Source organism: Zalophus californianus, chromosome 5, assembly GCF_009762305.2.
Source record: "Zalophus californianus isolate mZalCal1 chromosome 5, mZalCal1.pri.v2, whole genome shotgun sequence".
Classification (NCBI taxonomy): Eukaryota; Metazoa; Chordata; class Mammalia; order Carnivora; family Otariidae; genus Zalophus; species Zalophus californianus.
The window spans coordinates 39693672-39717853 of record NC_045599.1 but is presented as its reverse complement, the minus strand read 5'-3'; the positions used below and the strand labels follow the sequence as shown (position 1 = coordinate 39717853).

Below are 24182 nucleotides of genomic sequence, written 5' to 3'. Positions count from 1 at the left end.
AGGTGTGCTAATTGCCACATTTGTCCATCCCAATTAATCAATAGAGGTTTGTGAAAATGACTTGTAGGTGGACCTGTAAAGCTAGTGGGTCAAAGGTAAGCCAGAACCGGGCCAGGAGTCCATTTATTACTTGGCCTCAGCATACTTTCACTCTAACAGAGGAGTTCTGCTGATGCCTCAAGTCTCTGGATACCAGTGTCAACTGGGAACTTATATCCGTCTGTTCTCTAGATGTTTAGGTAGCCCCCTTTCCCAGTTTTCAGTGGCATTAATAATTGGCCCTAGGACCCGTTGGGGAAGGACTAGAGAAATCATACTAGTCATGGTGTTGCAGGATCTTTCCTCTTGATGACCTGGCTTCTCCTTCAGTTAAATGTTTTGTAAGCCTCAAAACTAAGTCAAATCTAGAAATTGGGCACAGGATTATGACTTTTTAAAAAAGATTTATTTATTTATTTGAGAGAGAGTGTGTGCGACCCGGGGCAGGGAGGGCAGAGAGAGAGTGAGAGAGAGAAACCTCAGCAGACTTCCCGCTGAGTGTGAAGCATGAGGCGGGGCTCGATCCCAGGACCCTGAGATCACAACCTGAGCTGAAAACAGGAGTTGGCCACTTAACTGACTGAGCCACCCAGGTGCTCCATGGCATTATGACATTTTAGTGGAGTACTACCTTCAGCCTTCTCTGATCATCAATCCTTGATTCATTTTGATTACTACCTATTTTAGTTTCTTGCTACTGTTGTAACAAATGTAACCTCACCTGTGGGTCTAACATGTGTTGGGCCAGAGATGGAGATGAACACACAGTCATTTATCCCTCCCTCCCAACCTTACCCCATAACCCTAGCCAGTGTGGCCCTGCCTGTGGCTTTGAAATGAGCTACCATCGAATCTTATGAAGGCCAGAGGCCTTCAGAACCATCCTCTACTGAAGAAATGAATGAGAAACTCTATCCAGGGAGAAGCAGGTTTGCACACCTTGCTCAGGCTGGTATAAGTATGATTTTTGGAGTAAGCCCATGGGGGTATTTTGTGTGTGTCTATATTTTTATTTTTAATTTTTTGGCTTATGTGTATCAAAGGTAGAATTGTTTGGTTATTTCTGTGTATGTAATGTATAAACATCTAATAATAGCAGGTGAATCACCACCTGCTTCCAGTATATGATTAAGGTTTCCTCTGTTTGAACTGCAGATAAAATGTATGGACTCAAGTGACTTAATGGACGGTTCTGTGATTAAATGTGTATTTGCTAACGTTAGAATAGCCTATGTGTTTCACAAAGGCTTGGTATATGGTTTTTGCCCCTTCAGAACTCTTTCTGTATTTGTTTTGGAACTATTTTTTTCGCCTCTATCCTTCAAATCGAGATCAAGGAAAATGTTTCCCTATGTTAATATAGCAAAATGTAAATTTGTTTTTAAAAAAGGAAATATTTTCGATCAAAACTATGGAAATGGCTAATCACTTATTTTAGATATTTTGGAGATTAAAAGAAAGGCAGAGAATATTCTTGATTTTCTCCTCTATCCAATTTATTTTTTTTATTTTAATTTTTTTAAGATTTCATTTATTTATTTGAGACAGAGTGCACACAAGTGTGGGGGAAGGAAGAGGGAGAGGGAGAAGCAGGCTCCCTACTGAGCAGGGAGCCCAATGTGGGACGCGATCCCAGGACCCTGGGATCATGACCTGAGCCGAAAGCAGATGCTTAACCAACTGAGCCACCCAGGCGTCCCTATTCAATTTATTTTATACTGCATTAATTCTACTCTATTCTAAGCGTTGTGAAAGAGCTGGACGCTGAAAAGATAAATAAGACATAGTCCCTGACATAAACGAGTTTGAAAAATCAGATCAGGAAAAGTAATGGCAGGAATGGTTGCCATCTAATTAACTTGCTTTGGGCTGAGAGTTTTACGTGAATAATCTTATTTAATCTTCAATATGTTCCCTATCCTTTATCTTCCTATACACTTATGCTCTCTCATCTCGTTTAAGGAGCCAAGATCCCATGCTCTATCCTCACTTCCCAGTGGAGGAGCCGTCTTTGCTCCTTGCTGTGGGCGAGTCCTCCATTTACACAAACTAGATGTCACCTGTGTTGCCCATTCAAGGACGATAGGGCTCTTGTCCCCATTCTCTTACAGAGTCAGCCCCATAGGCCTACGACCATGCTCTTACTTCTCTCACATGGGATTCTGCTTTCTCTGCCTGTTACTGCTCCATTTCCTTGTCCCCATGTATAATAAAATCCCTTGGAAGAGGTGTCTACATCAGATGTTTCCAATGTCCACTTTGATTGTCTCTGGGAAACACTCCGATCAGTTTTCACCTGCACGACTTCATTAGGACTGCGCCGGTACACATACACACATAGTAGGTACTCAGGAAATATGACTTGAGTAATTTAATATATGTTCCCCAGAAAACCACTGTGAGGTGGCTGTTACGATACTCATTTTATAGGTGCTCTGGTGAAGGCCCTCAGCGACCTTGACAGGGTTTTCTTTCATGCACTAATTAATTCTCACTTCTCATCTTCCTTCAACTTTCAGCAGCATTTAACAAAATGAATACATTCCCCTCTTTGAAATCATTTAGTTTCTTGACCTTTAGAACACCATGCTCCCAGGGTGTACCTTCTGTCTCACTGACCACTGTCTCTATTCCTTTTCCTAGTTGCTCATTTCCCCTCAGGACGCTTACTTAACCTGAGACCTTTCTTCCCTCTGTCTCCACTCACTTCCTTGCTCATCTCCTCCAGTATTATTAAATAATACCTAGAGACTGACAACTCCCAGATTTGTGTCTGTGGCCCAGATCATTCCTTAGATTTCCAAACTTGAATATCCCCATCTACTCAACATTTTGCTTTGGTATTTTTTTAAAAGATTTTATTTCTTATTTATTTGAGAGAAAGACGAGAGAGAGAGAGAGAGAGAGAGAGAGAGTGCAAGCATGAGGGGGGAGGAGGGGCAGAGGGAGAGGGAGAAGCAGACTCCCCACTGAGCAGGGAGCCCGACGTGGGGCCCTGAGATGGCGACCTGAGTCGAAGGCAGACGCTTCGCTGACTGAGCCACCCAGGCGCCCCTGCACTTCGATATTTAATAGGAATGTCCACAGACGTATTCCTGATCTTTTCCCCAGTCTCATTCCTCCCACATTTTTCCCTGTCACAGTGAGGCACACCTTCATTTTTTGAGTTGCTCAGGCCAACAAATTTAGTGTAATTCTCAATTCCTCTTTTTCTCACACCCTGGTCAAGTCCATCAGCAAATACTGTCGGCTTTGCCTTGAGATACATGTAATATGTGACCATTTCTCACTGCTTCTATTGTTAACATTTGGTCCAAGCTGCTGTCATCTCATCTGACCTCCTGTGACCTCTGCATGTAAATTTCAGCCCAAACTCAAGACAATGGAAATGACTTTCACCGTTCCACTCCTCATTTATTTATCCTCAGTGCACTTCCCACCATTTTAAACACCAGGTAGTATCATTTTTAACCCTTGACTTGTCCCTTTCCTAAAATGTAAGCTTCAAGAGGGCGTGGATTTTGTCTCTTGTATTCAAATATTTGAATTCCTAATGTCTAGGTGCTCGTAGTGGGTGCTCAATAAATAAAAGTAAATAAATAAGTAAATAGGGACCAAGGTCCCTCTGTTTCCAAATCCAGATCCTTAAACAACACACCATTCTTGGTCCCTACTTTTCCCTTGAAACCCAGTATCAGTTGCTTTTAGTTCTTTAACACAAGGCTCAGTGTTCTCATATACTTTGACGGCAGCTCCTTTCAAAGTCATAGCTCTCTAATCTGTGCTCAGGTACCAAATCTAGTCTACTGAACTGTTCTTTGGTCCGTATGTTGCCCTAGAATTTTGTGACTGTATCATATTAGCAAAGGGATTTCCTCACCAGCCTGAATTCACCTGCTGTGAAATCTGGAATTGGTAAACTCTAAGAAGTCTTAGAGAAGCAAGAATAGATATGCTTTTTTCAAAAATGATTTTATTTATTTATTTGAGAGAGAGAGAGAGAGCTCATTCATAAGCAGCGGGAGGGGCAGAGGAAGAGGGAGAAGCAGACACCCCGCTGAGCAGGGAGCCCAATGCCGGCTCCATTCCAGGACTCCAGGATCACGACCTGAGCTAAAGGCAGAGGCTTAACCATCTGAGGCACCCAGGCACCCCCAAAATAGATATTTTAAATCTAGATTCTAATCACATGCCCTTTAGTTATAGGAACATTTTTATTCCATGTCTTTATTCTTTCTTTGACACAATTTTAAAATTCATATGGTCACTCACCTATTAATTTTTGAGCAATTTCTTTGGGCAGAGTCCTATTTCACACACTGAGGATATAGCTGTAGGTAAAACCAACACATTCCCTGCCCTCAAGAAGCTTACATTCCAATGATGGGGAGAAGGATAATATTCAATGATAAATTACTATACATATGGTGAAAAAAGTACCATGAAGATAAAGCAGGCATGGAAGGGCACCAAGTGCCTTATTTTTGAGTAAGGGTATAAGGTAAACTTCATGAGATCTGGGACATTATTATTGTTATTCACCTAACACTAGCACCTTGAAACGTAATAGTGTGTAGTAAGCACAAGATAAATATCATGAGAATATTGTGAGAATGAATGAATGATGGTGAGACCTGGTGAGGAGGTTACTGCAGCAGTCCCCATGAGACATGATGGTGGCTAGGTCCAGGAAGAAGCTTTGCAGATTAAGAGGTCGTATTATTGTCAAGTACAACTTCATAACTAGTTTGAAGGGTAAACAAGGATATTCAAGGGTAAACAATCCATAGATTGGGGGAATACAGTGCCTCACAAGTAGTGGAGCATACTTTCTAGGGGATTTTGGGCAAGAGCGAGTTTTACAGAGTTAGAAGAAGCAACGTGGAAATAGGGCATGGTTGGAGAGGGATTTCCTTATACTACTAGCCGGTCCTATTTTTTAGGGTAAACTAAGCTAGCTAAGCTGAATTGGAGGATTGTGATTCATGTTTGTTGGGTTTCTGGTAAGTGGAGGCTGACTTAGGTTTAGATTTGTGACATGGTTCCAGTGACTGAAGCTGCCTCCATTTTGTGGATCTCAATATATGAATTAACTTCATCAATCTGGATATAGTTAAGAGACAGAACCAATGGCATTTCCTGAAAGATTGGATATGGAGTACAAATTGGATGGATTGAAGGAGAGGAGTCAAGGTTGATGCCACGCCTTTGGCCTGAGCAACTAGAATAAAGTAGCTTTGAGTTGTGGAAGTCTACCAATTTGGTAGGTTTGGTGGCCAAAATTAAGTTTCTTTGGGACCATAAATTAAGTCTCTCTATGTCTCCTTTTCCTTCTCTCATAGTTTCCTGAGATACCTAAAGCCAAGCTCTGCTGTGTATCCAAGGAAAACCATTCAGAGTCATTCTACTGTGGAAAACATGCATGCTGGTTTCACTCCTCACTCTCTTGGCCAGACACAGAGGTATTCTGTGTTGGTGGCTGCCTTTCTTATTCAAAGAAAGGCCCAGCCAAGGAAGGCTTTTTCCCTCAAACTCATCTTGGACACTTTCTTTTGCTTTAAGAAAGATAATGATGATTGAGGGGACAAAAGAAGGGAAAAAATAGTGTTTGTTGTACATTTCTGATTGTGGCAACAGCTTGAACTGATTAGCTGGTTATTATGCATTCCTGTGTATGGCTTGTCACTGGAGTCCGATCCGGAGAAACACATCACAAGTCCTATTCTCCATGGCCTCTAGCATGCAAACCTGACCTCAAAGAATTTAACCCCAAGTCTTCTAATTTGAAACAACACACACCCACACACACACACACACAATCAAGTGATCAAAAACATGGTATAAATCTGTTAGTAGAGTGTTCTGGATTATAATGACAGGAACAGAGGACATAAATAGGATGCAAGAAAGGGAAAGAAACCCATAGTATTAAAAAAGAAAAAAAAGGCAGTGGTATTTCCTTAGGATTGTAAATATCCCCTATATATTTTTGTTTTTCTTAAGAACTTGCAAGATCCCTTCCAGCAAATTTGGGACACATCTTTGGGAAAGATACAGAGAGAGCTCTGCAGGGTTTCATACTATGTAGTTAATTCTCTTTTTACCCTGTTCTAAATATAATCCTGCTCATTTGTATGCCAATCCCCAGAATGCTTTGTAATTTCACAACTCTTGGCTAGTGGTCTCAGTATAAGAACAAAGCAAAATGTTTTGGGTGTGACTTTGGCCCTAAACCCTGCTGAGGCTTTGCAAAAGAGTACAGGGAGGTGACTTTGCCTGGCGTTCATCCTAGCCAGAGTATCACAGAAATAAAGTGGAAGTGGCTGTGGACTTTTCCTGAGAAGACCGCATTCAGTCCACTTACCCAGGAGTAACCAGAAGCTTGGACTAACTCACTTGAGAGGAGGGAGTGTTTCAGGAGGGGTCTTAGTCTCCCCTTTGATTATGTGCCCAGGTTCGTTCATTTTAGGTTTTTCGAAAGCCCAAGCTGAAGTCTTCTGTTCCTATTCTGTGTGGATGCTTTATATAGTTCTCTACTGCGGGAAAGGCCTGCAATTTAACGAAAAGATGGCCAGAACTGTGGTCAGTGGCCTGCCTTACAGAAATGTGAAATTTAAGATTCTTAACACAGACTTAGTTGTGCATAGTGACATCTGCAGAATATTTAGTAGGCCATTAGCAATGACCACTGGGGAGTGGGGATGGTATGAGACTTGTCTTGAAAGGGTTTTTCAGTTTTTGCAAAGCGAGCCATTTTTGTTCTTTAAATGGTATATTTGGAATCATTTTCAAGGAGACCTGAGGGATCTCCTGCACTGGGACCACCGGGTAGCCCCCACCCATAAAACTCAGTTAATTTTAGCCAGTAGTTGAAGGACAATATATTCCAGCGCTAAAAGGCCATGTGTGTGCTCTCAATGACATGTTGACTTTTGTCTATCAGCTCTGCCTAAAGTAAACTCGGGATTTTCAGTAGTGCACACGGTTCACTGCCCAGGGGAAGCCACAGTAGTGTTCCTCACACATCCGTGGCTGCACACCAGCAATGTGACGGGGCCTTTCAACCACAGGTGTTTTCTACTCGTGACTCACAGAGCAGCATTAATGCACTTTCACCGATTCTGAGAGCCAGGCAGCGGAGTTCCTCCTCTACAACGTATTATTTTGAGACTATTTTTAAGATACGGACAACAGTTGCTGGTAACGCGGAGTCCCTCGCAGCCGCGTGAGAGCGAGTGGTTGCTTTACATTTTCCGACACGTACTGCCAGGGTCTCAGGAGAGCCGCGGGCCGGGCTGCGCCAAGTGCGACCAGGTCTAGGTTTTCTCCGGGCTTCCGCGGCCGGTTTACACCCGCTGCGGCCGGTAAGAGGCGGCGTGCCGCCCTTTGCTGTAACAAAGACGGCGGCGCGGCCGCCTGCAGCCCGCGCGGAGGCGGAGGAGAGCGGGCTCCGGGAGGACACTCGGGAGCCTTCCCCGGTCCTAAATGCGGGTCGGGAGGGTGGGAAACCGGACCAGGGGCTGGCCGCGGGCGTTGCCGCTTCCCGGGGCTCGGTCAGCGAGGTCCGGGGGGAGACGCTCGCGCTCTTCCTCCTCCACCCGGGACTGCAGCATCCCCGCCCCGAAAAGTCCCTCGCGCCCCCTGGTGGCTGTGAGCCGGCTGGCTCCGCCGCACTCGTAAGTCACAAAAAAAGGAAGAAAAAGAAAAAGTGGGTGAGGCAGATGCAAAGAGGAAAATCAATAGGGATAAGAGAGGAGAGGGAGGAGTCACGGAGCAGCCATTCTGGTCTTACGGGGTCCCAGCTGGCACGGCAAAAGAAAAAAAAAAGCCCGGGCGTGAACGCGAGTGGAGGAGGGTGTGTGTGGCGGGGGGGTCGGGGGTGAAAGGGGGGACCGGGGAGATTTACTATTGTCTCTGGCAGCCGCCGCGGGAGCGCGGGAGGGGGGCGGAGGCGAGAGGAGGCGGCGGCTGCGGCCAGCGCACCATTCGCTCCACCTGATCTCCGGCGCTGCGCGCTGAGGAAGGCGCGGGCAGGCAGGAGCAGGAGCAGAAGAAGGAGGGAGGGAGGCAGCTGCTGCAGCCACCGCCGCCACCGCCGCCACCGCCGCCACCATGTCCTACCAAGGCAAGAAGAACATCCCGCGGATCACGGTGAGTGGGGCGCCGGGCGCCGCCGCCTGCGTCTCTTGCTCGCTCGCTGCTCGCTGCGCTGCGGGCGGGGCGCCTTGGATCCCGCCGGCTTCCCCGGTCCGGTCCCCGGGGAGGGACGGGGACCCGGGGTCCCGGGGGTGGAGAGCGGCGGTCAGCCCAGCCGGCGCGCCGGGCGCCACCCAGACGGAACGACCCTGGCGTTTGGGGAAAACAAAACAAAGAGGAAACCCAAAGAGTGGCGCGGAGAACTTTGGATTATGTATCTTCTTTTCCCACCAGCCGGTAGTTTGCATATAACGCAGGGCTCGGGACCCTCCCAGGACCCCCGCGCCGCCCGGGTTATCAGTGTGCGCTGCCCCAGGCGGGGTGTGCTTTTTGTTTTAGGTTCCTTTTGGCGAGGCGGAGTATGGAGAGATGACACCTTTCCCCAGGGGTGTCTGGTAGCACGACCGCGCCCTCTCCTAGCTCCAACCCGGTGGCTCTGCCCCCCCGCGCCGCGACGGTGGCGGGGTGTCTAGATCTTGGGTCTTCACCTTGTCCGCCTCTTGCCTGCATTCACCCCGTTCATATTTAGGCACGTCATTCCAGACTGGACAACTAATGTGGCTGTAGCGGGAATGACCAACTTTTTTTTTTTTTGCCCTCGATGCATTTTACATTTTTCATGTCATTTTCCGCCCTTATCCCAAGAAAAGGCTGAGTTTTAAGAGCAGATTTTAGTTTGGGGTCGTGGGCGCACGCTGTGTGCCTTAACATGTCCAACTGCCATTGTGTGCAAAAGCGAGCCACCCGCGGGCGGGTGTCAAATGCCCTGGGCGAGCGCCTAGGGCGGGGTGGAGAGGGAACGTGCCATTATCAGGTACAGAAGCCGCATCTTCACCAGAGCCAGCTCTCAGCGGCAAAATACCGCGCCCCGGCTCGGGGTTTCTCTGGGATGCACCGAAATGATGTCCCTGAAAGGAAGGGGCATACGACCAGCTGGGATGAGCATTACCAAAAAAGAGGGGGGGGGGGTGGTGGTAGGGGGCAAAACAACAATAACAAAAAACACTGACATTTGTTAGTTTAGCATGAAGCAGTGTGGTTGTGCTTTGTCTGTTGTGAATGGGGTGTGTGTGTGTACTGTGTGTGTGTGTATAGTGGGGGAATGGGTGGCTACTCCATCTTTGCAAGGCGAACAAAGGAAGTGATCAACTGGCCCCTGGGAGGCTCTGCAGCTGCCCTAGGGCACAGCTGTACCTGCTACTATAGTTAATTTGCCAGGGATCCACCAGATTTTGCTGTGGGCATGAGTCTGTTTGCACTTGCTCCGCTATGTTTGGAACGCCCTGTGTGCTTGAGATTGCCAATGCAGGACCTTACCTCTGTAGGCAGGAGGAAGCTGTTCTTGGCTCTAGTGCACTTTATTCTCAAGTGGTTTTGTTTCTATTGAAGCATGCTATCTTTTTCATGCACCTGAGCTTCACCCCACACAAGTGCACCTCACCCCTAACTGCCGTCCACCTGGTCTTAGGGAATAAACAGTGGCTAGGAGAAAGAGAGGTGGGGATGGGTAGGGATCCTTTAGCCAGGTAAAAGTGTTGGGTGTAAACATATCCTCCTTTATCACTGCGTGATATCATTGACTTCACTTTATTGAAGAAACATTGTGGATCTTTTATAATGCATGGTATTTTCTCAGTGCCAGTTGTCTTTGCAGAAAGCTGTGGAAGGTATCATTTAAAAAAAAAAAGACTGGGACAAAAGCTCAATTTTGATAGTTTCCCTCACTGAGGAGGGATGAACCCCAGCTCTCATGCTGTTCCATGCGTGAAGCATGCTGCTCACATGCCACTTGCCTTACCTCCGCTATACGTGTGCCAGTTCTCCTGTTTGGGATAAGCAGAGAAAAGGTTTTTTTTTTTTTTTTTTTTTTTCTTTCTAGTCCAAAGACTGCAAGGTTCTTCTTACGGACTCAGCCTGTGCTGTGGCATCGAGGGCCACGCCCATTCTTATAGGTATCACTTGGGCCACCTTTCAGGAGAGCTACAGAAATTTAGCCCTGATTGATAACTTGTCTTCGAAGCCCCCGTAAATGTAGCTGTGCCCTAATCCTAGGGCCAGGTTTGCAAGGGGTTCCCTTTTGTTCTTGTTTGGATGCTCTTCCCTAGGGTGCCTCCTTCATTTTCCACACGGCTTCCATCCTTTCTCTCTGTGCATGGGGCGTGGTGCTGCATAGCTGCCTGTGCCTTTAAGCTGGGGCTGTGTGTCTCCAGCAGCTGTGACAAGAATGGACAGTGGTTGTGAATTCCTTCAAGCCAGACTACCTTGTATTCACATTGTTGCAAGGGGTCTGGGGTGGGGAGGGAGAGAGGAGCATGGCAGGAGGGGGGCTGTTGGTCTTTGGGGGCAAGGAATCCATTTGTAAATTTTCCTCAGGCTTTGTGTTGTATTTCTGTGAACAGGGGTTCTGTTTTACATTCAATTATTTTTGCGTGTTTGTGTGTCTATAGATGATTATAGTTATCTCCATACTATAAGGGTTGCAATACTCTTCCTAGATATAATGAAAAACATTAAAATATGGCCGCAGATAGAAAACGTCATTAAAGATCTAAATGTGACATATATCCCCTACTGTTAATTCTAGCTTATTTTTTTAAATGGTAAGATTATGGCATTTGAATTAAGTTTTCTAGCCTCCCTGTATTCCTTTCTGTGAAGGCTGCCCCACCCAGTAGCTAAAATGTCACTAGAATCTGAGGACCGATGGGGGCAGTCTTTCTTGCTGGATACCCTATGCCTCCCCAGACACCACCCTCTGTCACAATTTGCTCCCTCCACCTTACTCCCCGTAAGGCTTTGTTTTTTTCCTGCCACCTATTTTTGCTGCCCTCCTGAGATCAAAGCCTTCTTATACGGTATACTGTGTTTACTGGTTTCTTGGAGAGAGAGGGTTGGTAGAATTGGCTGGGGCTTTCTCTGTGAGTGGCTCAGGCCTCCCATCTTACTGTTCTTTCTCAGGTTATCCATGTGCATGTCCTGTCTGGTCTACCTTGATACTAGCCCTTGCTTCTAAATGTCAGGCTGGCAGCTCAGGCTGGTTCAGCAGATCAGAGCAGGGACCTTGTGCTGCCATTCACCTCCGTCTCCACTGTCTAGCATGGTCCCTAGCACATAGACAGACATCTCATGGTTATCAGTTCAATCAATAAATGAATTAAAAATTGTTCCTAATAAGAAGAGTTCACACCTATTGTGTTTGTGTCAGGTATTGTGCTGAATGCCTTACCTCCATTGTCTCATTTTGATCCTTGACTCAACACTGTCTGAAAGGTACTATAGTTATCCCCATTTTATAGATCCAGAAACAAAACAAACAAAAACCCCCCCAAAAAACAAAAAATCCCCAAAACCCATAGAAAATCAAATGCTTTTGCCCAGGATCAGAGAGTGAGTAAGTGTTAGAGGCAGGACTCAAACCTGCACACCTGCTTGAAGTCAAAGTCTGTGCTCCTTCCCACCACATTCTTTTTGGTGTTTCTGCTTCTACCATCATTACTACTTCGTGTAAGTAAGGCAAATGGTATAGAGGAAAGACTCCGTACTCTCTAAGTAGTCCTGGTAGGATCTGGGAAGTGTATTTTGCCTGCCACTGTCAACAGATCCCTTAACATGGTGTCTCTTACTTCTTATATTCAATAAATGTAAATAACACTTTTGGGGATGGTAGCTAGCATATCAGTTCTGCAGGTGGAAAGTTGTATGCTACCCTCTTGTATGCTACCACTTGAAGCTGACCGGAGGAGTGGGAGGGATCTAACCGTTAAGTTCCAGGGCTTTATACGTATTCTCTTGTCAAGAGTCTCTGCAAAAACCCATTTTAAGGAAACTGAAGCACAGATAGGTGAAGTTAGTTATTCAGAGTTACCCTGTGAGAATTTTGGGGCAAAGCTGGAAATAAACCCAGGCTTCTCCATCCTGGTACAGCTGCTTGCCTCCCAGAGGCGCATGCAGCAGAGATTTGGAAGGTGTGGATAAAGCGTTCCAGAATTCCCTCTGGGAGCACATTGCAGAGAATTGGCTTTTTGCAACCGGTAATTGGATTTCCATAAATATTATCTTGCAGATAATGCATTTCCACCGCATTGGAGGTTGGGTTGAATGTGTGTGATGTTTGGAAATTCCCAGAATACACATCCTCAGGCAGGAACACAACCTGGAGAGTTCTTTCCTGGGCGCATAGTCAGGGTGCTGTGGTCTCGCTTGAAGGGTGTGATCGTGAGCATTGTGGGTGCCATGGGAAGTTTTTATTCCCAAGGGGAAGGGAAGGGGCTTTATGAAGTGCAGCAGCTGAGCTGGGGGCCTTGAACCAGCCGAGAACCTGGAGGAGACGTGAGTCAAACCCTGCCCCAGCCTCTGTGCCTTCTTCTTGCTTCAAGAGGTGTCACTTGGGACTGGGAGCAAATATTAGGAGATGGAGGACTAGTGTTTAGGAGACCAAAAGAGAAGAAGTCACCCACAGTTGGCTTTATCCGTGTAAGGCATCTTGGTAGAGAAATTCCAGAGTAAAAGACAGAGGGAAAGTTAGGAATGGAAAACATCTTACATATCTGATCATGGAACTCTCAGCCCAGGCCCTGCTTGGGGTGTTCATTTGTTACTTTATATTTTGAGCAGCTATGTGGTGATTCTCAACCAGGTTATTACTCTTTCTTTCTTCCTTTTTTTTTTTTTTTTAAGATTTTTAAAATTTATTTGAGGGGAGTAGAGAGAGAGAATCCCAAGCAGACTCCGAGCTGAGTGTGGAGCCTGACACAGGGCTCGATCTCACAACTCTGAGATGACGACCTGAGTCGAAAACTCAACTGACTGAGCCACCCAGGCACCCCTGGGTTATTCCTCTTTCTGAAACACGAGCAAAGTGCCTCAGGTGTATAAAGAGCTCTGCCTGTTAGTAGTTATGATGGAGTTGGCTGAGCGTTTGGGGGAATTCTAGAGGAATAGATTTTCTCAGAGAATTCCAGTCTATGTGGTAGAACTGTCAGCTTACAAATGAAAATCTTTCTGCTTATCTCCCTGGGCTGTTGAAAGGCCCAAATGAGGATAGTGGCCCTGAAAGCAGTCTCTGAGCCCCGATATCTTCCAAAATAGTAAACGCTGATTTATTTATGAAATCTCAGCTACTCTGGAATGTGGAAATTCATGAAGCGGAAGACATGATAAAGGTCTGGGGTAGGAAGAGACTACTTAGGAAACTACTTTTTGAATACAAGTTTTCAAAAACAAAAATTAATACAATGTTATATAGAAGCTCTTGTTATCTTTTTCTTACTTCAGTTATGTTCCAGTGTTCCTCAGAATTAGGCTTCTCATTCATTTCTGACAATCTAACAGGCCAGTAGACTGTCTTTGGTCTTTGATATAGAGACTTTCCCTTAACCTAAATAAAGGGCATTTTTCTTATTTAGTTGCACTAGATTGTTTTTTAATCCTAATTAGCTTGGACACTAAAGTGACAGAGGTTATGAATACCCTTTCTGGTAGGTTCTTCATGACTCCCTGTTCAGTAGCTTTTCCTCTGCCCTTTCTCCTCAGTTGGAAAAAACAAAAAACAAAAAACAAAAACATTGAATTTGAAAAAGAACAAAAAAACCCCTTCATGTCCTAATGGGCCCTCTGTTCTTTACCTGTTGACATATTTCATAGAACTATTTGCTTTTGCTTATTACATTTGAAAAGTTACAAAACGTTTACACAAGGAGGACTGTCTCTCTAGGATATAAATCTGCCCCCCTTTGATACAATCAGTGCTCCTAATCATAAGGGGACTAGAAATTTGAATATGTCATCGCCTCCTGTGATGAATGTTAATAGGAAGCCTGACCGGCTCCCCACTTACTCCCTCCTCAAATCAGTGCTCCATTTTACCTTTTCTCCCATTTTCTATAGACCATTCAGAGACAAATGAGAAAGACCCTGGACAACCCAGAGAAATGGGCTATTTTCTATTTTCACACTCTTCTCTTGTGAAATTTCTCTTTCATCAGACTCAGTCTATGTCTATTTCAATAAATGAAATAGACCAAAAAAACTGTATGGTAGAATAGGATGAGCCCTTCGGTTTAGCCTCTTTTGTTTGGCCCTAGTCTCTACATGGAGTCTACTTACAAAAACAACTTCTCTTGGGGCACCTGGGTGGCTCTATCGGTTAAGCCTCTGACCCTTGGTTTCTGGCTCACGTCATGATTTCAGGGTCGTGGGATCGAGCCCTGCTTCTGGCTCTGTGCTCAGCACGGAGTCTGCTTGTCCCTCTCCCTCTGCTCCAACCCCTGCTTGCTTGTGCTCGCTTGCTCTCAAATAAATAAATAAATAAATAAATAAATAAATAAATAAATAAATAAAAACCCAACTTCTCTTGAGGAACTTTCTTCTGTTAATTAGATTGTAGGGATCTCAGTGGTTAGAGAGATGTGACTAAGCGTAGTGGAGCTGTTAAGCTACCATTTATTGAGTAGTTATGTGGGTTACCTCACTTGACTCCTAGCATCTCCTGTAGCTGCAATGAATAACCACCATTTTTGCGCTCTGGATAGAGGCTCCGAGAGTTTTAGTAACTTGACTAAAGTCACACAGTTGGAAAAGTAAGATCCTGGGATTGATCCCTCCAGAGGTCAGTTAGTTTCATAGGCAGGAAAGCAGTCACTCCCTATCCACAGGTGGATCACCTCCAGCTGTCCACACCTGTTAGCTCACAAATGTGGGTCAGTGTTCACAGGGCGTGGAAGGAGTGGGGATGATCTGGCCAAAGCTATCACATCACCACTGGAACAACAGCCGAGCGTATGTCCTCCTAACGGTGGTTCATGCATTGCTTTGCCAGCTGTCTGAGTTAGCTTCTGGCTTTTGCCCAGAGGCATGTATGGGTGGAAAAGCAGATGCTGTTTTCCTGCCCTGCATAAGTACAGATCTGGGCCCAAGGCCCCTTCACACTCTCTGTCTCTGTCTGCTTCCCAGACTTGGAAGGAGCCAAGCTCCCCGTTCCCATTCCACAAGAGAAATCCAGGACACGCCCAGCACTCTAAGCAGGAGGGGGGAGCTCCACTTTAGAATGGTCCAGGAGCCCATTTGGGACATCTGGAATTCAAGGACACATTTCTCATGGCTTAATTAGTCTCTTTTTCCCAGGGAAGCACTGGACAATGAAATATGCAGGATAAAGTGAGATTTGATTTTTTAAGAGAGGAGTTCTGCTCCTTCTGCAAAGGAGCACTCTTGTTTTTTGACACAGGGAAAGACAGCCCTGGATGGAGTGTCAGCATGTTGTGGTTCAGGCCTGCCATTGCCTCTCATTTACGCGTGACTTTGGGCAAACCCTTATTATCCCTCTCAATTCTGCATCAGTCAAATGAGGGCATTGAACTAAATGATCTCCAAGGTCCCTGCCAGGGCACATGATCCTATGAGCCTTTATTTTGTCCTTTCTTTTTTCCTGAGATCATGGTCAGCCCTCATCACTGTGTTCGGAATTTAGAGAAGAATCGTAAACCCTTTCTGTGAGGGAAGAGAACACAGTGAGTGAGAAGAAAGAGCAGTCCTTATAGGCTTAAATTCAGTGGGGCCAGCCCAAATCTGTGTTGGGTCTAAGGGTCTTTGGTTGCATTTTACACTTAAAATCCCAGCCTTTTTCTCATTCAGAGGGTAGGTTTGGTTAATAGACTCTGTATAGGAGAGAAATGGAATAATGATGTCCTTTTCTTCTTCTTTGGTATTAATTCAGATGAGTATTATTATTACTATTTTTTTTAAAGATTTTATTTATTTATTTGAGAGAGAGAATGAGAGATAGAGAGCACGAGAGGGAAGAGGGTCAGAGGGAGAAGCAGACTCCCTGCTGCGCAGGGAGCCTGATGCGGGACTCGATCCCAGGATTCCAGGATCATGACCTGAGCCGAAGGCAGTCGCTTAAACCGACTGAGCCACCCAGGCGCCCTCAAATGAGTATTATTAAAACAAGACCATGATTCCTTTGCTGGCACGTACAGTTTCTCTTTTGGATAAGGCTACCATTGGTAAGGGCACAAAGGTGACAAATTGCTCCAAATCTATGCTGGTCAAGCGACTAGGGAGACCAACAGAAAACAGCTCCAAGTCTATATATGCTCCACCAAGCTCTTTTCAGTTGCTCTTGCCAACATTTTAAGTGTGGTGGCTGTCATCCAATGGAAATAACCCCTTCCCAAAAGCCAAATAATGCCATGGACACCCCATGAGGTAGGGATGGTTTGGGTTTTGTTACCACTGAATCTGCAGCACTCAACTCTTTGGCGTATATTAAGCCCTCTGTAAATATTTGTTGAATGAATGGATACATTTAACACTTACGTTGCAGGAAAAATTTCAAGCCAGAAGATGATCAGAACATGCATACATTTGTGCTTGTACATCATCCTCCCTTTCACTGGCAGCTTTCTTGAATATTAACTTTTAAGAGAGACGGCCTGTCATAAGAAACCAGCAGAGAGGATCACTGAGCCAAGAGCAACAGGACAGCCCATCAGCAGAGCGAGCAGAGTCAACTGTACTCCGGGACCTGACCAGCGCCCATGGAGCCCGGCCCTCATTTGTACTTCTCTGCTTATAGACCTCCCTTCCTCCCCTTCTTCCAAATCCTGCATCTGACCCCATTCTCAGCCTGTTTCAGGGCCTACCTGGGTACATCTTGCATGCAAACAGACCCGTTGTTTCTCTTTCAGGAAATGATTTAAAAGAAAGAGAACTCTATGCCTCCTTTCAACTCAAGAAAATTGTCACCATGACTTTTTGAACCAGGATCCAACATAGATCTAAATTGAGGCCTTTCTGCCTTTGCCTAGAAACCACAAGCCATGGGAGTTATTAGCAGCAGTTAGGGCAGTCTGCATTGTACAGAAAACCCCACCTTTTAGAGTACTTGATGAAGGAGCAGCCCCCTAGGTCTTTTTTGCTTCCCTATTAGGTAGGGTTGGCCATTTAGATGAAATGTTTTTATGCTTGTGTATATGTGTAATACTTTATGTATTAGAAAATGTCATGTATAACATAACCAGGTATAATAACAGCATTTGGCTCTTTTTTTGATTGTAGAACACGTATTGACCATTGGCTCTGGACCTAGCAATGCGATACTTGTCTCTGGAACATAGAGGGGAAATTAGTTTACGACAACAGCTGCTACTACTAACAATAACAAATATTTATTGTCTCCTGTGTTGAGTGCTTTTTAGTCATTATCTCATGTAATCCTCAGCACTGTTCAGTTAGGTAGATGGGTTTCCAACTCGGTCTTCCCATTTCATTGTGGAGAACACTTAGGTCAGAAAATTTGCCTAAGATCACACAAGCCTTCAGTGGTGGAACCAAAATTCGAACTGACTTAGCCCACACTCTTAACTGCTAGGCGGAGCAACCTTAAATTCTACCTTCTTTTATCTTCTCCCACCTCCAGGGTCATGAGACACTTGTGCAAATTGGAGTTCACTTAATTCAGGTCCAGGGTGAAGGCCTTCCCTGCACCTGTTTCCTATGAAGCATGAGTAGTTGAGGTTATGGGAGGTGCAGAGGACAGCCATTTGGTGCCCTCCTCTGCATGAGCGCTGCCTGGTTCTGGAAGCCCTCCAGCTTTCCCATTACAAGCAGTCTCACTTCCCAGTATGTCCAGAGCTGCTCCACACGATGGTACATTCAGGGCCAACTTGCCAGGGAGGAGGCCACCACTCTTAGCAAAGAAGACTATTTTGCATTGAATTAACAAAAATACCAATGAGGATTTCTTCTTAACGTGGATTTGAATGCCTCCTTCTCATTCCATAGCCCACAGGATATTCCCCAGCTTCTCAATAAATCCAAAGCAAGATTCTGCAGAGGTTTTGATTAAATGTAGCTCTGTGAGATTGATAGAGTCAGAATTCCCTTAGAGAATATTTTAGTCTAGACTTCCCTTACAGGTGAAGAAACAGAGACGGAGACACAAGTGGGGCTGAATGAATTAGGGCTTCTTCTGTCTGGTCTATTGTAGGGCACTGAGATTTTAAAATTAGGTAGGAATTTTTTTTCCCCCAAATACAAAAAACAGCATGAGGGTTACAGAAGAATTTACCAAAATAAACAAAAGGAGTACAATACAAATAAGCTGTGGTGAAATTAATCAGAGACAGCCATTGTAAATTTTATGAATACACCCATTTAGAACTTTTTCTCAAGACTGTATATGCCACTTATTAAAATGGTACAACGTCGTGTTCATGCTGTTTTATGTCCTGCTTTCCATTCTACAATATGACATCTTTCCATGTTTCAAATAGTCTTCCATAACATAATTTTAAAAACCCACATATTATCCCTGTGCTTGGGGATCTGGTTAAATTAATCGCATTTTGTTTGCATTTTTGTGTTTGTTTCTATGATTGTAGGATTAACAACAAACATGAAATGATGCATTTGTTTTCAGTTGCCGTTTTTTAAGTGAAGTTAAATTAAAAGGTATTCCAGGATGAGAGGCTGAGTAACTTGCCCCGAGTTGCTCAGCTCAAGACTGCCAGCCTATAGATTTGAAACCCACTGTCTTCCATCTTCACCTATATTCTTGTCATTGCTCTGATTGCTTTGGCATTTGGGCCATTTTCCATGGAGAGCTCCACCTTCCCTTTCTCTTCTGCTTTTGAGTAAGCACGTTGGTTTTCTCACGTCTGCCCTTGCTTGCCTGTCTGATTCGCTGAGGCTGTTGACATTTGTAGAGGTACACAGTGTCCTGGGACCTGAAGCTACACAGCTGGAGAGGAAACATGCCTAGCTCTTTCTCCCCTCTCCTTAATGGCTTAACCTATGAGCTTGGAAGCTGGTTTTAATTTTACATTCTCTGTGTGTATGTGTATGTTTGTTTTTAAAACTTTTTTCCCCTTAATTCTTTCAAGGAGACCTTTATTTGAAATCATATACTCTTTTCCTCAAAGCCAATTTGTGCCCCAAATCTTGATGAGATTACTTTGGGGATATTGATAAATTCAGCTTGGGGTTTCTGGTTTATCCAACTAAATTGGTTTAAATTATGGCCTTACAGAGAGAAAGGGCATAAACAACTTAGAAGGTTTCAAAGCAATTGGATCTAATCCTCTGCTTCTAGAGACTTCATCCTGGGTTGATTCCACAAAGAAGGTATGTTTTGTTTTGTTTTTGTTTCAGTTACTTCGTCGCATGCTCTATCTCAGACCCTGTTTGATGTGAGAAATTATGGGAAACACTTAGCTTTGCTCAGTTCAGGGCAGGAAGAGAAATAAGGGATCCATTATTCCAACCCCTCATTTTAATGATTAAGAAAATATGGGCTGAAGAGGGAAAATAATTTGCCAAAGGTCACACAGCAAAATAATTACGGAAAAAAAGCGTACTACTCATTTCCCTTACTCTAGTTCAGTACTTTTCTCACCTCTCCCCCCCTTTTTTTTTGAGGCGGGGGAATTTGAGGGTCTGTCGTTGGCTGAATTTTGTCCCCTCAAAGTTTGTGTGGTGAGGTCCTAACCCATAGTACCTCAGAATGTGACTGGATTGGGTGATAGGGCCTTTACAGACCTGACTGAGGTAAATGAGGTCATTACGGTGGGTCCTAATCCATTATGACTGGCTCTATAAGAAGAGTTTAGGACACAAGTCAGAGCAAGACCATCTGAAGACACAGGGAGGAGAAGGCCATCTGCAAGTCAAGGAGAGAGGCCTCAGGGGAAACCAACCCTGCCGACACCTTGATCTTGAACTTCCAGTTTCCAGAACTATGGGAAAATCAATATCTGTTTTTAAGACACTCAGTGTGTGGTACTCTGTTATGGCAGCCCTAGCAGACTGATACGGGGGGAAGTTAAGGACAAAGACATTTAAAGATTCAAATCTTCAAACTTGAGAAGTTCTCAATGAACAGAAAAGGGAAACCCACATAAATAAGGTAAGAAATGATGCCATGTCAGAGCCCATACTGACTGATATTTAGTCATAATTTTATCCATGACATCTCATTTCATCCTTATGTCCAGATTATAATTATTTATAGCTCTACTTTACAGTTGAAGAAACAGATGCAGGAGGTTATCTTATCTCAAGTTACATAGTTAATAACTAACTGGTGGCGCGAGCTCCCAATTCACCTCCTTGTCTGACTTGAAACACTTCCTTCGTACTCGGTGCTACTTCCCAGGCCGGAAGTTAATCCCAGCTGGATTGTCACCAGTGTCATCTAGTTGTTTAAAGTTAGGAAGAAGAAAAAATGTACTCCAGAGTCTCAATGACTTGGAATCCACCTAATGGATTAGACAGGACATAACTGGCCCCTGATTTTTAAGAAAAATACAGAAAACAGGGAAATTTTAAAAGATAATCAAGCTATTTGAATTTCACTACAAAGTCTTCCCAGTGGCTTTACACCTTCACCTGTCGAAATGGACAGCTAAACATAGTGAAGGATTAAGGTGTGGAATGATGGACCCCAGGCCCCAAAGAAATCTGATGCATTGCAGGGGAATCACTTACCCACACTGGGTCATATTTGCTGGAGCAGAAATCCACACCCATACATCTGTAACATGAGTGGATGTGGAAACTATCTATGCCAGAGTTTTATAATGACATATTTTAGAAGTATTTTCTTTTTTTTTTTAAAGATTTTATTTATTTGAGAGAGAGAGAGAATGAGAGATAGAAAGCACAAGGGGGAAGAGGGTCAGAGGGAGAAGCAGACTCCCTGCTGAGCAGGAAGCCCGATGTGGGACTCGATCCCGGGACTCCAGGATCATGACCTGAGCCAAAGGCAGTCGCTTAACCAACTGAGCCACCCAGGCGCCCTAGAAGTATTTTCAACAGGAAGGCCTGATAAATATGCAGTCAACTAAAAAAAAAAACAAAAACAAACAAACAAAAAAACCCCCATCAAATTAATTTGAGCTACTGGTAAACCCAAAGCTTATCATATGGGAAACATGAGGTGCTTTACGTATTGAATGTAATTGGCTGTCTTGCAGCTCCATCCTCCCTGTTTTGTGTGGTCTATCAGTGCTTCAATGTAGCGGTTAAAGTCACTTGGACTTTATTAGTAAGAAGGCGCAATCAAGTTAAGAGGGGGATAGGGTTTGTTTTCAGCAGATCCTGGGGCTAAGATTCAGCTCAGCTCCAGATTGGCCATGCAACTTGGTTGGCTCTGCCTTTAGAGTAGAATCTCAATCCAAGCCCTTGTCACTATTTCTCATCACTCACCACTGCCCTAGCTCAAGCCTCCCTGGTCTTACTGTAATCCCCTAATTGATCTTTGTGCTCCCACTTTGCCTACACATAGGTCATTCTCTGGGCATAACCAGGGTGATCCTTTACAAATGTAAATCAGATCAAGTTGCTCCCCCAGCTCGAACATCTGTTGCACTGGGAATAAAACAGACAGTGGCTCTCCAGATTTCATGTGGCCTGGCCCTGACTGTCTTCCTCTCTGGACTCCTGGCCCTGCCACTGCTCCTTAGTGACTGACATCAGCCATCCCCGGCTCTTGCGCTCCCTGGGCCATGTTCTTCCCCAGCTCAGGGCTGCCGTGCTTGCTGCTCCCTGGGAGGGAGGGAGCGGTCTTTCCTAAGAGCCATTCTTGACTTGGTTTGCTCCCTCAGATCATTCAGAGTTCCGTTCCGCTGACAGCTTCTTAGACATGCCTTCTTTGAAAACCTCCTCAGATACTTCCAAGCCTCTGCTATCCCCTCACCCTCTGTGTGAATTCCCCTTATCACAGTTGCAAGTACACTACTAATTTAGTTAGCTTATTTATTCTTTGCTTTTCCAGCCACTACAGTACAATGGCAGGGAATGTATTTTGTTCATGTTGTATCCCTACTACTGTGAACAGGAGGCATTTATAAAGATTAAATGACAGAATGAATGGATAAATAAGTCAGGGAATGAAAAGGCTTACTGCTTCTTTCCTTTAGGCTCATGTGCTTTCCTTGGGGTCAATGGTTTGGGGAGAACAGGTGTCAAGGAAGCAGGGTTATCAGAAGGCTACTGACCTGCCCGCTCCATGGTGACAGGGACCACTTCTGTGTCTTTCCCCACTGTATCACCCAGGCCTGGCTCAGTCTCACCTTGAATGAATGGAGCCATGAGCAAAGGTGAAAAGATTTGAGAACAGTGGCCAAAGTGGTAACACATGGACGGACACCTGCTCCCTCTGAGCCAAAGGGAAGAGACTTGCAACAGTTGTAACTTGCTTGCTGTTTTTTGGACACAATTGAGTACATGTCATAATGCACATCTTGCTTGGGTATGCATCCAGCATTGGCTACTCTAAACGTCAGTCCTCAGAGCACTTTTTGAAACATTTTTGAGCAGAGACGGGTCCTAAAAGAAAGGACTATTTGGGAATTATTTCAAAAGATTATTTGCTGGTGTTAGAATCATAGAATGTGAAATAGTGCTTATGAGGTGGAGAAACAACGTCAAGGCTTTGCAGGTAGGGAGGAAGTCTGCAGGCCTTCAGGCATGGGGCATACAGTCCTGTGATTTTAGTGTGATACTTGCAAATGGAAGGCTGTCTGAAATACATCCTAGGAGGTGCCTATTGTGTGAAGGAACCTTTTGTTATAGGATTAACTGCCTGCCAGTCTCATTTCTGAGTTCTCATAATTTTTAAATGGAGGCTCAGTTGTATTTATTTCAAGGGTTCATTTCATTCAGAGTCCACCTGACCTCTTGAAGTCCTTGTTCTTGGAGAATCTGCACTTTTCTCTGTCTGTATTACTTGGAGAAGTTTGGGGCCCGAGAGTCAAAAAATAGCCACTTCTTTAATAACCACCTGTCTATCAAATAGAAACAGAGCTGTGGGTTGGCAGGTTTCTAGGCAGATAGAATGAGCAAGGGAATTGGTCATTACCACTGCTAAGTGTGTCAAGAAAGAGCCAGAAAAAAGTGAGCTGGTCCATCCTCTCAGCTCCCCATGCTCCTTAGGAAGTGTTTGGATTCTTGTAGGAAGGTAGTTTATACACACACGCACACACACACATACATACATGTACACACTAAAAAGAAATGAAATGTCAAGCTACTTTTCAGGGATAGAGGAGAGAGCAGGTAGGCTTCCAGGTGAGAAGCACTGGCCTGAGATTTGTGTCCTAGCCTATAAAGAAACCTGCATTTATTGAGCACCTACTATGCACCAGAGTTTGGGCTTACTCCTCACTTTGGTCCTTTGGTGTGGATATCATTTATTTTCCTCATTTCACAGTGAGGACTGGGCTCCCAGGCCCTTCCCCTTTCCTCCGCTCTGTCTGGCACGGATTCACTGCTTGGGTTCCTTAGCTATAGAGTGAATGATGAGGCCCCTCTCTGTGCTCCTCTACAGACCCAGTCTCTGACGTTTGCTCTCCGAGGCAGAACAAACTGGGGGACATCTCTGGTCTTGGAAATAGTTCCTTCCTTGCACGACCTCTCTCCAAGGACCCTTTCCACTGCAACGTGGTGTGAGCCGAAACATCCCAGCTGTACGCTCTCTTAACGCCTCCACCACAGGACCGGTTTGGGGAAGTTGCATAAGCCAGTGGTTATGTGCTTATAACCACAATCCCCGGGCAGCCCTGCCAACTTTAAAAGTATAAGGTCAGAGTTGGAGAAGAATCCCTGTGGCCTCTGCAAATAGCTGGGGAGCAGTTGCCTGTCATTTGAAGGTGCCGCTCGCACATTCCACGGCCCAAGCCCACATTCCTCCCCTGGGAATTGCAATTGGCTGGCTTTCAGATTCAGTGAAAGGGTTTCTTGTTTCTGACAAGCAATAGGGTGGGAGTTCACTAGGCTTCCCTGTCCTTCTAAAGGCTCCGTCAAAGCCAGCTGCCAGTCCGAAATGATCAAAGAGGAGTCTACTTCTAAAAGAGGAAGTGAGTACCACTTACTGGACAGCAGCTCAGGGAGGCCAAGTGCCTTGCTCAGGATCACAGAGCTAAGACCAGAATCTGGGGCTCCTG

The 24182-nt window shown here is 45.0% G+C and overlaps 1 protein-coding gene and 1 long non-coding RNA gene across 4 annotated transcripts in view; one reads left to right on the top strand and one right to left on the bottom strand.

Moving 5' to 3' along the window:
- Positions 1 to 24182, top strand: part of DPYSL3 (dihydropyrimidinase like 3) — a 115109-nt gene that overhangs the window by 46363 nt on the left and 44564 nt on the right. The window contains exon 1 of one of the 3 annotated variants that reach the window (XM_027606202.2): positions 7944 to 8190. The exons of the other annotated variants lie outside the window; for them this stretch is intronic. Coding sequence (XP_027462003.1) covers positions 8152 to 8190 — 39 coding nt within the window. The 5' untranslated portion in view covers positions 7944 to 8151. Of the gene's footprint in view, positions 1 to 7943; positions 8191 to 24182 lie in introns of those variants that run through there. 3 annotated transcript variants of the gene reach the window in all.
- On the bottom strand, positions 8955 to 22393 carry LOC113929355. The gene is made up of 3 exons (XR_003522167.1): positions 22236 to 22393; positions 16555 to 16670; positions 8955 to 9143 (listed from the first exon to the last, which is right to left on the bottom strand). It is a non-coding gene; the product is annotated as an uncharacterized LOC113929355 (long non-coding RNA).